Source organism: Xenopus tropicalis, chromosome 8 (genome assembly GCF_000004195.4).
Source record: "Xenopus tropicalis strain Nigerian chromosome 8, UCB_Xtro_10.0, whole genome shotgun sequence".
NCBI classification, from domain to species: domain Eukaryota; kingdom Metazoa; phylum Chordata; class Amphibia; order Anura; family Pipidae; genus Xenopus; species Xenopus tropicalis.
In genome coordinates this window covers 51,529,581-51,542,510 of record NC_030684.2, presented here as the reverse complement: position 1 = coordinate 51,542,510, position 12,930 = coordinate 51,529,581, and the positions used below count along the sequence as shown (strand labels likewise).

The window sequence follows — 12,930 nt, the reverse complement described above, 5'->3', positions numbered from 1 at the left end:
CACCGGGGTCTTTCACATTGGGGCCGGTATTGTCATGGTTATAGGAGATATACATAAGAAATGTATGTTAATCAAAACAGATAGCCTAGTTATTGCACAAATCAGAAATCTGGTCTTGAACTACAACTCTCAGAAATCTGCATCTAACAAAATTAACAGCAACTCAAAATTATTATGTAGATCAGGCCCTATACTAAGAAAATGCAATGCAGCTGCTCAGCAAGTGAAAGAGCAAAGTTTAATAATGTCATTTTTGGGATTCTGACCTTTTCCTATAAACCTTAAAATGAGATCATGAAGAATAACGTGTCAAACTGACTTGGGCTAAGAACACAGGTGCTAAGTTGCACCAATAGATTCACCGTCCTATAGCATCCTATCGGTTCTTGCAATAAAATGTACATATGTTATGACATATCGCTCTCCTATGAGGCCACCTCGTAATTGCACCACTCTAGCACATACCCGTGTGACATCATTATTTGTCATAAGTTTCAGGTTAAATAAGCAGACAATTTGTGCTAACATCTTCATAAACAGGCACATTTACACTGAGCAGTAGTTTGGATTCCAGGAATGGTGTGGAAGAGTGAGCCAAAGCACAACATTCCCTGGCTGGTTCATTATCAGCCTTAATTTATACAGCCCTGATATATTACAGGACCCTTTAGAGAGTGGGGTCTTCAGCTTTTTATCAGGGAGCCAAATTAAATCCATTAATAAACTTTGCAACTTGGTTTATAACCTATCATACAACTCTTTTTAATCACTATTTTCTATTGTAAGAAGAAATTTCACATTTTTGAAAGAGGTCAAGGAGACCCACTCTAAGGGGCACATTTACTAACCCACGAATCCGAATTGGAAAAATTCCGATTGGAAAACGAACATTTTGCGACTTTCTCGTATTTTTTGCGTTTTTTTCGTCGCCTTTACGACTTTTCGGAAATTGTCGCGACTTCTTTGTAACCATTACAACTTGCGCGAAAAAACGCGAGTTTTTCGTAGCCATTACGATTCGCAGAAACTTTCAGACTTAGCATGATTTTGGAAGCCTCCCATAGGACTCAATGGCACCCTGCAGCTCCAACCTGGTCCAAGAAAAGTCACCATACTGAAGCTTGAATGAATCCGAATCTTTCGTACTCTGCGCGAAAGCTGCGAAAAAGTCGCGTCTTTTCGCACAAGTTTTAACGCTACGAAAAAATCGCAACATTTTGCGCAACTGTCGGAATGGCTACGAAAAAGTCGCGACAATTTTCCGAAAAATTGCAAAATACCGATCATTACGAAAAAAACGCAATCGGACGCATTCGGCCCGTTCGTGGGTTAGTAAATGTGCCCCTAAGCATCACAGAGGGACATTTGGGGTCCCCTTTGCTTTAGAATCTCCGATATTCCATTGGGCATATTTATATCATTTTTAGGACCACTTATAGCACCTCCTCTATCAGCAATAAAAACAGCACATTTTCTAGTTTGTGCCAGTGCACAGTGTATGTAATAAAACTACTTAACTTAAAGCGAGTCTTAAAATACACTATGCACAATTTGAATTTGCAGTGTGATGACTATGTATTAAATAGTACACTACAAAATGGGGATTTTGTCTTAATTTTGCATTTTTTTTTCCATTTAAGATTTTGATGACGTTTTCCCACTGGATTTTCAATTACTTCAGATGCCAATTCTATCAGGAACAGGTAAGAAACTCCCAATATCAATCCTAGCTAAATTATAGACAGACCCTCTTTTTATATTCATATAAACACCTCAGAGAGGCTGTAAATGGCTGTTACAGAAAATATTAAGTATTAAAAAATAAGTACATTTAGTAACGTGTGCAAAATTGTATAACTGGAAGAACAAGGCGTGCACACCGATTTTATAATGGTATATAGACCCTGTTTATTTAAAACCTCATTTTGCTATAACCCACTAGAAAATAAACAAACTTACCCAACATAAGCAGCACGCCTAGTGAATCCTGCTACTGCATATTGGTTTCTGTTTAAATAATTGCCTCTCTCACATCCAAACCAACATGCTGACTTTACAAGGTGTGGCTAACAAGGAATAATATGCATGTTCTGTGCATTTTTTGCACCCTTCTACAGTTTTGGCTGACATTAAAATGGACATTTACTGTACTCTTTCCATAACAGCTAAATGTATGTTGGGGAATGCTGCTCACATACATTATTAAGCAGAAGCTGAACAACGAAATGTTAAAGCCATGAGCTATCAGAATATTACAGGGACTGACATTTGTTGTGTTACAAAGTAGAGAAAATGCTTTCTCATCAGTCAGTTACAAACTTCAGCAACTTTCCTCCTGTATTTTATACAATAGAACAGCCTATCAGGCAGATTAGCCCCATTCTTTTTGTCAGTTATGACACAACTAAGCCAGCCCCTACCCAATGGACTGAAAGTCCGTAGAGTTCTGACTTATAGTTAGTATTTAGCATAGCGTTGTTAAGGTGTGTGCTACTTGATCTTATCCTATAATGCAGGTTTGTATCTTTAAGCATAGTGACCAACTCTGAACACAAGAAAAACATGACTTGGTCTATTTTTTTTTTTATTTTTTTTATACACACGTTCATCATTTGTCTCCATTGCTGTGCTACAGACCGAAAGAAAGAGATGACATAAAGAAACACAACCACTGCTTTGCCATGTTATCATGTTATACAGAGATATACATTCCAATGGCCATGACTTTCACAGGACAGTCATGAACAGCTGGCCCAAATGGGGAATCCGTTTTCTTTAAATGAGCCACAAATATATTTTGAAATTGTGCTCAATTTTTAGCTTGCATTGCCCATCAATAAGATGGTTTATATTTAATTAGCCCAAACAAGGGTAAATGCTGATCAGTTGTCAGGGGGCTGCAGTATAAACAATCTACATCACTAAACATAATTTTCTATATTGAAAACTGCATTTTGCATCATCAGTACTGCACTGAATTATTGGTCCATTAGTCCAAGGTTATAGGTTAGGTGGCATGACAGAAATATATAATTCAGACAGGCTATTTCCCACTGGGGAGAATAATTTCCATTTCCATTACTGGGGTATACATGAAATCTTATTTATGTTATGGTATGTGTGTGTGTACGACTGGGCATCTGTTTTTGCGTTTTTTTCTATGAGGTAAAAACTATACTCCAATTAAATATTATCTGTAAATTACTAGGTAACACATTAATGGAAAACTAGATATTCTGAACGTATCCTAAGCCTTGAACTGCCATTTTGTGATGTACTGTAAGTCACTAACTGATAATCTGACAGGAAATAATGCTGGTTCTAAGTGTAACAGGAGGAAGCCTGAAAGTAAAAGACACAGCTGTGTCTTTCATTGGCTGATGGAACCTAGCATGTTTGTGTGTCCTTGGTATGTAAGAGAGCACGGTGCTTTATAGAAGTCAAAGGAAAGGCAGTTTTTGCTTTAAAGTATACTAAGAAAGTCCTAAGAATGCCTTTAAAACAATACATACCTTTCCTATCTGCATCTGGACATATTTCGACCTGCCCCCTCATCCCTGACAAGTTACAGGCAGAATTAAAAGGGCAGGGGGGTACTCAAAAACACAGGAGTGCCAAAATGCTGCCTATTGTTCAGCAACTCTTTTAATATAATATGCACAAATGATTAAAAATGTATTATTTAATCCTTCAAGGCGATCTTATTAACAGTCCCCTTAGCACTTCACTTAGCACTCAGCTCCCCAGTGATCCGTAAATAACCCCCAGTGTGGTTGGAAAAAGAATTCCAGGCCCCTTTCCTCTGGGTTCAGTGCAGTCCCTTGGCACGTGCTTGCACACTGAAATACAACCTTCTATAATGAAAAGCAGCCTAGTAACATTATACTTAATGGCAGATACCCCAAATTGTTAAAACATGTGGGTATGATTTACTAGATAACAAGTTGCACTGAGGAGACTCTGTTTCACTGCTTAGTCTGGACTCGCGATCAGCATTGAAGGAATTTCCTTTCTGAGAGTCTGTTCCACATCATGGTAATTAAAGGTACAGTTCTACCTTCCCTGTCCTGCATACTTTCAGCACAAATTGCATTGACTTTCCCTTGTTTTCACTTACAGCAGCCTTAGCGGATCATGACTAATAGAGACTGGAACTTGTTTAAAACATCTCATATGAACAAAATAGAGTTATATGGCACTATTCTGATCATAGCAAAAGATAAACCTTATGCCTTGTAATTACTCTTTCTTACTTTGAATGAATCACAAACTTCTATATAATAAATATGGGCTGACTCCATAATCTTTAATTTTTTACAACTTAACAATTAGCTGGTATGGTCTTTAACTAGTAACGATCTAGTAACCCACTGCAACCCTTTTAGACGGTTCTTAAGATTACTTTGGATTACTTTGCACCAGTCAGATGCCCAAAGATCAATGTGACCTGCTGATTGGTTGCAGTGGGTTACTACAACTGAAACAAACGTTGCACCTATTATTACATCACCACTCCAAAATGCTCTGAGCGATTATTACCAACCATTTGAAAATCCAGCAGCAACATAGCTGGAAAATATGGCAATGCACAGTGATCACTATCATTATTAGCAAGCATCCAGTTCAAAATCAGATTCAGATTGGAACGTCACTCATATGGAATGAGGCATTATGAAAAATACATTGTATAATTAAACACATGCAAGCCACACTGTATTGTGCGTGCAGAGCATTTTTCTATGTCCCACAAATACCACAATATAATTCACAATGTCCCACTTGATTAAAGATTGATACAAGGAGCAGTGAATGTTTCCAAAGTAGTATGACGCATTGTACAGTACTTGGTCAAACAAGGAACTGAAAGGAGAAGCAGACTGGGGAAGTTGTATAGTTAAGTCCTTACAATGTTACCGGCTTATATCCATAAAGCCAGTGATACATAAGAGCTTCCATGTACAGAAACACAAAAATATGCGCAACTGACATATCCAAGTATCCCTTAATAGATATTTCTTTGGATAGCTGGGTTGTGACGATCAACCACCTGTATCATCTTGGTGGTTGCCTCAAGTGCAGATGCAGAGAACTGTTTAGCCACCACTGAAGGATCACAGATATTTATCCCCAAACCTCTAGTTGGGTACTACCCTACCTCTTCCCTACAGGTCAGTAACTGACAAAATTCACTTTATACTCTGCAATGATATAGCAACAGTAGTGGGCAACAGTCCTGCAGAGAACGACCTCAGTGTTACTTCTCCAGGAGGCCCAGTACAACTCAGTCTCCCTTAACTAATTAATGTATTAAGACTGCCTTATACAAAACAGCATTATTTTGAGTGACAGCCAACCATGAGTTTATAAATGTGACTGGAACCGTAGGAACGTTCTAGTGTGTTTGTCATCAATCCTAATTCAAACCTCATGAGCTACCCCGCCATACAAATCTCAGAACACCCCTTGATTTAATAATAAGCACCATGACAAAAAAAAACATAAGTTAAAAAAGACACAACGCCTTTTCTAATGTCATACACTGATACTTTACTTTTATCCCCTCCTCCTGGGAAAATGGAGCGCAGCCTAGCTTTCTTGTTCTTCTCCTCTGGGGCCATAGGAAGTGGTTTTGAGCAGTGATTCAATGCTGAAGAATCGCGGTTGTTACTATTCATTCTCAGAGGGGGAGCTGGAGGTTTCTCTTCAATATCCACACTATCGGACATCTTCAGCACTCCTCACAGCCTCCTGTCAATTTAAACATAATTCGATCAGTCACAGAATGAAACCAGCCAAAAATGTAACCTTTTAGTATCCATCCCCTCTCATTGGGTGTCTCATTTTAATTTATATTAGGACCAAATATAATTTACAAAATTGTAACTGTGTATGTAGGGGTAAGTAGCAGTTACCTAGAATAGGACTACTTTTGTAAAAGGAGGGAGCACAATTGCTGTAATAATGGGGGTATGTACACATATTAGCACATTGTTTGAAAGACTTGTTACTAGTTCTGCTCATTCTCTCCTCCACACTGTCACCAGGTCTGTGCCTATCACTAACTCTAGACAGGGGTAATGGTAGGTTTAAAAACTAGACAGGACTCTGCCCTGACTGACATGGAATTCAGCTTATCACTGGCTGCCACATCATAGTCTCACTTCCAATGTCACCACCATCCCAAAACAATATTGTTCCACCACCTACATCACCTTCCATCCTGTCCAGACCTTCAAAAGGACAAAGGTGATAACCCAAGGTAACAGTGTGGTGGGAAAACTTCACACATTGGCAGCGCACTCCAGGTCAGCATAAAAAGCTGCAACAGTTGGTATTAAAATCTATCAACCTTTATTTGCACATCTAAAAAACACAGCTTGAGGTCTAACAGTGTGGTGGGAGCATGTAAGACTTGCCTTGGGTGCCAAAGATCCTTGGTCTGCTTCTGTTCTATTGCATAAAACCTAAAAGACATGGCTTCTATTATCTGGAAACCCATTATCAAACCTATTAAAGCCAAATAATTCTTATTTTTGACTTCCCTTTTCTAAGTAATAATTCAGTAGTACCTTAACTGCATTAGCTGTTAAATAAGCTGCATACATTTTCCAGTGTTTTTAGTAGCCTTAAGGCATTGTGATCCAAATTATGTCCCATTCCTGCATTATTTACATCCCACTTATTTTGCCCCCTTTTATATATATCCAAAAAGCTTTTACCATACTCTACAGTTCTTAATGGGAAAAAAAGATTTAAAAAACACTGCAAATGACAATAGGATTTCTAGTTTTAATAGTACCAATATGGAAATTGTGCTGTGATTGTGTTATGCTTGCATAGACACACCATAAAATTACATGTTACTTTATTTGCTTTTGTTTCTGCCTTTCCAAGTTTCCTAAATGAATCTCCACACTGCTACACTGTTGTTCATAATAGAAAGTTTCATATCTGCAATTAATTAACAGTAGGAGAAAGTGAGTTTTCTGTGATGCCCCATTCCACACAAGTCATAGAGCCTTCCCAAACAAACAGAAGATGAGGATTCCAGCTTATATATAAATATAAAATACTTCTCTTATCAGCAATAACCTGCATGATTGGATGTTGCAAATCAATTTCATAAGCCATGCACAAGAATATTTCATATTTACATGAGCAGCACAATTTTTTTTAGCTGCAGGCCTTCAGGAAAAATATGGTCAAATTCTCTGCCCAGACATCATTATATATCCATCCATCGTACAGTAATGTGGCCATTTTGTTTACAGCAGTTTTGCTACAAAAGGTAAGCACTGGATACTGGTCGACAAACTGAAACCATTATTTCACATTGTAAACATGGCAATGTTTCAAGCATTTACTGTTTTTTGTTGTTACCTTAAAATGCACTGAAGTCAACAGTGTGTTCCTTGATTCCAAGCGTGAATTTAATACAGAATTATTGTCAGTGATAATAATAAAACTTGTATCAAAGCAAAACTACCAGGCATTTCTCTCTATGCACCTTTCATTAACAGACAGGATATTTTCAGTCAGACAACATGAGCCATGTAAAGAGACACAAAGAGATTTCTTGTCTGACAAACAGGGCTTTGATGAACTGACTCTGAAGGTTATTTTGTGCTGTTCCAGTTCATCATAAGTTCCCAAAAGAGATTGAAGTCATGTTACTATGACGTGCAATGAATACCTCTGGTGTGCCAATTTTGTGTTACTGCTGATTTGGAAAAAAAAAGTGCACAGTGAGCTGTGACCGGTGCTTCTTAAACACTGGAGAATTGTTCACAAGCCAAACAAACATTTAGGAAAGATGGCTCTGGTTAATGATCAGAACTAGAGTCTGCAAGGATAAAAGACTAACACTGACACACAATATATATGTTGGGGTTGTTAGGTTAGGTGGCTCTTACACTTTTTACAGCAGAGCCAGATGCAGGGCCATATACAGTAAACTTTATACTACAATTCATAGAATAAACAGCATGAAAGCTTCAGATTAGATCAGATACTAGCATGATTTAGGTAATAATGCCTATGCGGTCTCTAGTGACTCACCACTGTCTGCTGAGAAAAAGTCTATACTGTGTGTATGTATGTCCATATGAACGCACTTTATGATTACCTTACATTACGCAATATCCATGTAGGTAACTGGCTAATTTTTATATTTGGATACCTTCCTGTGAGATCTGAAAATATTAGGATCATACTGATCACATACTGTCAGTGAATAACATAGATTAATTAGAAGGAACCCATTAAGTTCTCTTGCCATTCCAATAAACACAAACAATCAAAATCATGAAAGAACTGTAAATCAGAATTAAGAATATGAAGAATATGGAATACCTTGTGCACTTATGCACATGGCACATTTTAATAAGTCCCAACTAAAACTAGCCATATACTAAAATTGTACGATTTTCGAACCATGCGCGGGCTGTGAATTATCATCCTAATTTTTTTGTACCATGGCAATTGGTCAAGTTAGAAAATTTTGGTCAAATAACGATAAAATTCTGCATGTACATCTGACAATATCCTTGGGGGACCTACTATGCATTTCCAGGAAGTCACTTTCGTATGATTGGTGTCTGCCAACCATTTCATGTTTAGAACATCCTCCAACTTGTTATTTTTAGCATTTTATCTTACAATTTTAGTCTGAATGTTACTTTTAGATTGTTGTATTTAAACGAATGATTGATATCCGAAATGTTTGTTGGAAGAAGACTAAAATCTGAATATGTATGGCCACCCTAAGTCCTATATGAGGGCTTAACCACAAACAATGAGACAAGTGCAGTATATTTGCTAATTTATTTACAAGCCCAATAACGTCAGCTGAAAGATTTTCTAGCTGGATCTCTTTGCAAGATGCTGAGGCAAATTAAGGGCAGCTACAGAAAATGTAAATTGTTTTTGCCAGTCTCTGCATCATCTAGACATTAGACAGGATTCGTTTTGGTAAAAGGGTAAACTTTAAGAAATTGTGTATGCCAATCTCAGATTCTATTTACACGTGTTAATGTTAATTTCCGCATAGTGGCAGCAGACCTAAGGACTTTGGGGCCCGGAGGGGGCCTGATGATATATAAAGATTTAGTAGATGTATTTATTTTAACAAAAGTTCTAATAAATAAAACTCACCATGATTAAGAACTGTTCTGTAGGTGGAATTTTTCGATGTCTCCCTAAGGAACTAGCAATCTTACCCTAAACAGATTTTTGTTACAGCGCACCCCAAACCAAAGATTTAAATAAGCTGGATTGCTTTGAATAAGCAGGTCACACAGACAAGTCAGGGTAAGGTCACCCCTATTCCTCTTTGCAAATTATTTGTGGCACTAGCCAAGTAACCTATTAAGTCAAATTAACATTTCATATTCTAAACACTGCTGGCTGGGAGAAAGATTATTGACAACTGGAAAAGCATTATTTCCCGTCAAGGGAGCTTCATTTATATTCAGTGCCAATTTCCATGACTCCGACAATCAATTTAGTAAGAAATACATACTCTTTATTTAAAAACCAAACAAATAGCCCTCTCATTACATGATATAAACAGAACTTGAGACTAGCTCTCAGTTCCTATTTGTGTCTTTTAGGATTCTACAAATTCTGTGCCATCGCTCCTAGAATCTATCATTGGTTAAGTGCAACTGTAGCTGTAATCTCACAGATTAATGGCCCAGTCATTGCGCAAATTGGTGCCAATCATCGCTGACATTTATCGCCACCTCACAAGTGCCATTACACTAGAACTAAGGGAAAGAGGCTGCATTGCAGGAAAAAAAAGCCAACTTGCACCCAAAACTGCACTACGTACACTGCACTTGTGCTTGTAAACTAACCTTTTGGTCCCATTACAAGAGTACCCAAATGCCACAACTACTATATTTCTGTTTTCAGTATGGGTTTGTGAGTTGTTGCTTGCATGGAGAGGATTATACATCTCTGTCTACCTGAACAGACTAATATAAATCTCTAGGCTATGCTGGAATTAACTACAGAACACAATTTGTGGCAATATCATAACCAAAATGTATACTACAAAGTGCACAAAACAAACATGAACACATGTGGGTTCTGCCAATAAAGAGACAGAACTCAATTATTTCAAGTATATAGGTTAATAAAAAAAAAAAAAAAAAAAGGTTACAAATGTAATGCAAATTAAGCATTCAGCCATTTCAATTTAATCTCCCTGCAATTCACAGCATGTTAATTAAAACTAGAATTGCCCCATGCATGTAGCCTGACAGAAATAACAATTATTAAATTATTCAGTCAAATTAAATTATTCAAATCAAAGGACCACATAAGCCAGCAAAACAGGTATTAGAAATGAATATGGAGTGAAACAGAGGAGAAATATCAGCAAGGCTACTTAAATTATTTAAAACCAAGCAATGGTGTCACCCCTTCTAGCACTATAGGAACTGAATAAATTTAGAATTGTAGCTCATACATTTACATAAAATATGAATATGAATTAGGAGAGACAGTGCTGAATAGCAAATCCCAAATAGGGTGGGATTTTACTAGAATGTTGGTGAAGTTTTTATCACATGATGGGTGTTGGGCAATAGTGTAAGTGAAGATGAGGATGTGGCTTACATTTTCCCAATTCTCTAAATTTATAGTGTTGAGAGGTATATCATAGACTGCTAGAAGTCTAAATTTAAGAGCAATGGCATAAGGGAACCATATTATATTTAATATTTGTATTTTTTTTTTGGCTATGTAAAGTTGGGAGGAACACGGGTCAAAAAATTTCATTACAGTAATGATGCTTCATTGTTATTTGTATATGACAATAAACTTGAAACTTATACTGAAACTTAAAGAAGAAGAAATAAGGGACCCCTACGGGCCCATTCATTAAAGCACAATGACCACGATTAGAAAAAAAAAATTTCTAAAGTTTAATATCGTTAAAAAAGTACGACTTTTACGTGATATGTTCGTTATTTCATGAAAAAAATTGTACTTTTCGTACTTTGTGCAACGACAATGAAACTTTCAGAATTCATTCAAGCTTCGGTATCATGACTATCTTTTGGCCAGGTTTGATCTGCAGAGTGCCATTGAGTCCTATGGAAGGCTTCAAAAATCATGCATTGAAGTTTCAAAGTCAGAAAGGTTTTCGGATCACAACCACGACACAAAGTTTTGCGCAATTTACTCACATCAAAAATTATCGTGGTTACTACGAAATTTTTCCAATCATGCTTTTTACAATCCGAAATTCGTGCTTTAATGGATGTGCCCCCTAGTTGCTAGGCTTACAGATAGCAAAGTCTACGCAAGCCTATACATTCAAATACAGAATAGTAAAATTATTTTATTATAATGAAGTCTATGGGAGATGGCCTTCCTATAAGTCAGAATATTCTAGATAACGGATTTCCGAATAAAGGATCCTACACCTAATAATATTCAAGTCATCTTAAAGTGAATTTCTTTCTGATTTTTACTCCATGTATTATAGACTGTGGGAGAGCTTTCCCTTCCTCTAACAAATTTTGATGGGAACCTACTGCCTCCTTGTACAGACCCCTGCAGCTGTTGCAAAAGCCTTTGTTTCTGCTGACAGGTGCCATGTGGAACAATGAAGTCATTAAACAATTCCCACAAGTTATGACATAATCGGGGCCAATTATCTATCCCTGCCTTTATGCAAAGGACAACAAACTGACAATTGAGTCAGCGAGTAACCCATATCAAACAGTCAGAAAACACATTCTCATACAGTTCAGACTTTATTCTCACTGGTGAAGTCTCTAGTTTGTCTTAGTCTGTGGAAGAAATGACTGTCCTGAATGACAAGCAGGCTGTTCCCTAGGTCAGCATGCTAATGTATGTAATACAGGCAATATCTCCAGTTTTCCATTCCAGATTTGCTCAAAGGCATTACACTCCACTGACAAATTTGTCCTTTTCCTTTTGGTTGGTCTTCAACCATTAAACCATTACAATTACAACCATAAACAAGTCTTTAACACTTTCATTTGACATATTTGTATATATTTACCACCCCCTCCCCACAAAGGATGTCATGATCATTGTGTACAGAAGAAAGTACGGTCAGTGTAACATGATGAACACCCTGTTGTTCATATGACTAAACCAGCCTGACCAGACCCAGAGTTCCCATAAAGCAGTGACAGTTTTGTAGTATCAGTTTCAGAGCCACAGGAGCAGAAGTTACAGCAACACAAGTGTTTCAAAATCATTTTTTTTAATTACAGCTAAAAGTGGGAACATTCTTTGTTTTTTTTAATTTACCTAAAATTTTTAGCCTTTGACAAGTCTTCATTCCTAAACTACTAGTTGACTAATCATGTTTCAAGTTAATTGTAGAATTGAGCTTTGAATCCCAAATTGTTCACTATATTCCCTTTTTCCAGAGCTGTCCTTTCATGGGGGGGAAGGAAATATGGATCACTGACCAGGTACCCTACATCTAGTGCCCTCCAGCAGCTGTAGGGTATGTGACAAAAATGACAATGAAAATAATATTCAGATAATTATCAGTAATTTTGGCCAAAGTGGTGACATCTTGGTTGCCCAAGTTTATGCAATAGCTGTCTGAAACAGGGAGTAGTAGAGAGGCCTAATAAACTGGGCAGCCTGGTGCCCCAATAAGATGTTACATAGGGGTAAATACCCCAACAGGCAGCCTGTCACTTAGGGCAACAACTGCTAGTGCAGGATAGTGAGTTCCCTCATTGCTTTAGGCTGTGCAGGCCCAAGGAAGTACAGTGGTGTGAAAAACTATTTGCCCCCTTCCTGATTTCTTATTCTTTTGCATGTTTGTCACACTTAAATGTTTCTGATCATCAAACACATTTAACTATTAGTCAAAGATAACATAATTGAACACAAAATGCAGTTTTTAAATGAAGGTTTACGTTATTAAGG

At 37.3% G+C, this 12,930-nt stretch overlaps 1 protein-coding gene across 4 annotated transcripts in view; it reads right to left on the bottom strand.

The window, feature by feature from the left end:
- The window catches only part of pak3 (p21 protein (Cdc42/Rac)-activated kinase 3), a 121,960-nt gene that overhangs the window by 34,570 nt on the left and 74,460 nt on the right, over positions 1 to 12,930 (bottom strand). For all 4 annotated transcript variants that reach the window (XM_012969188.3, XM_004916851.4, XM_004916850.4 and 1 more), the window contains exon 2: positions 5,552 to 5,748. In XM_012969188.3, the coding sequence (XP_012824642.1) occupies positions 5,552 to 5,726 (175 nt within the window). In that variant the 5' untranslated portion in view covers positions 5,727 to 5,748. The remainder of the gene's footprint in view (positions 1 to 5,551; positions 5,749 to 12,930) is intronic.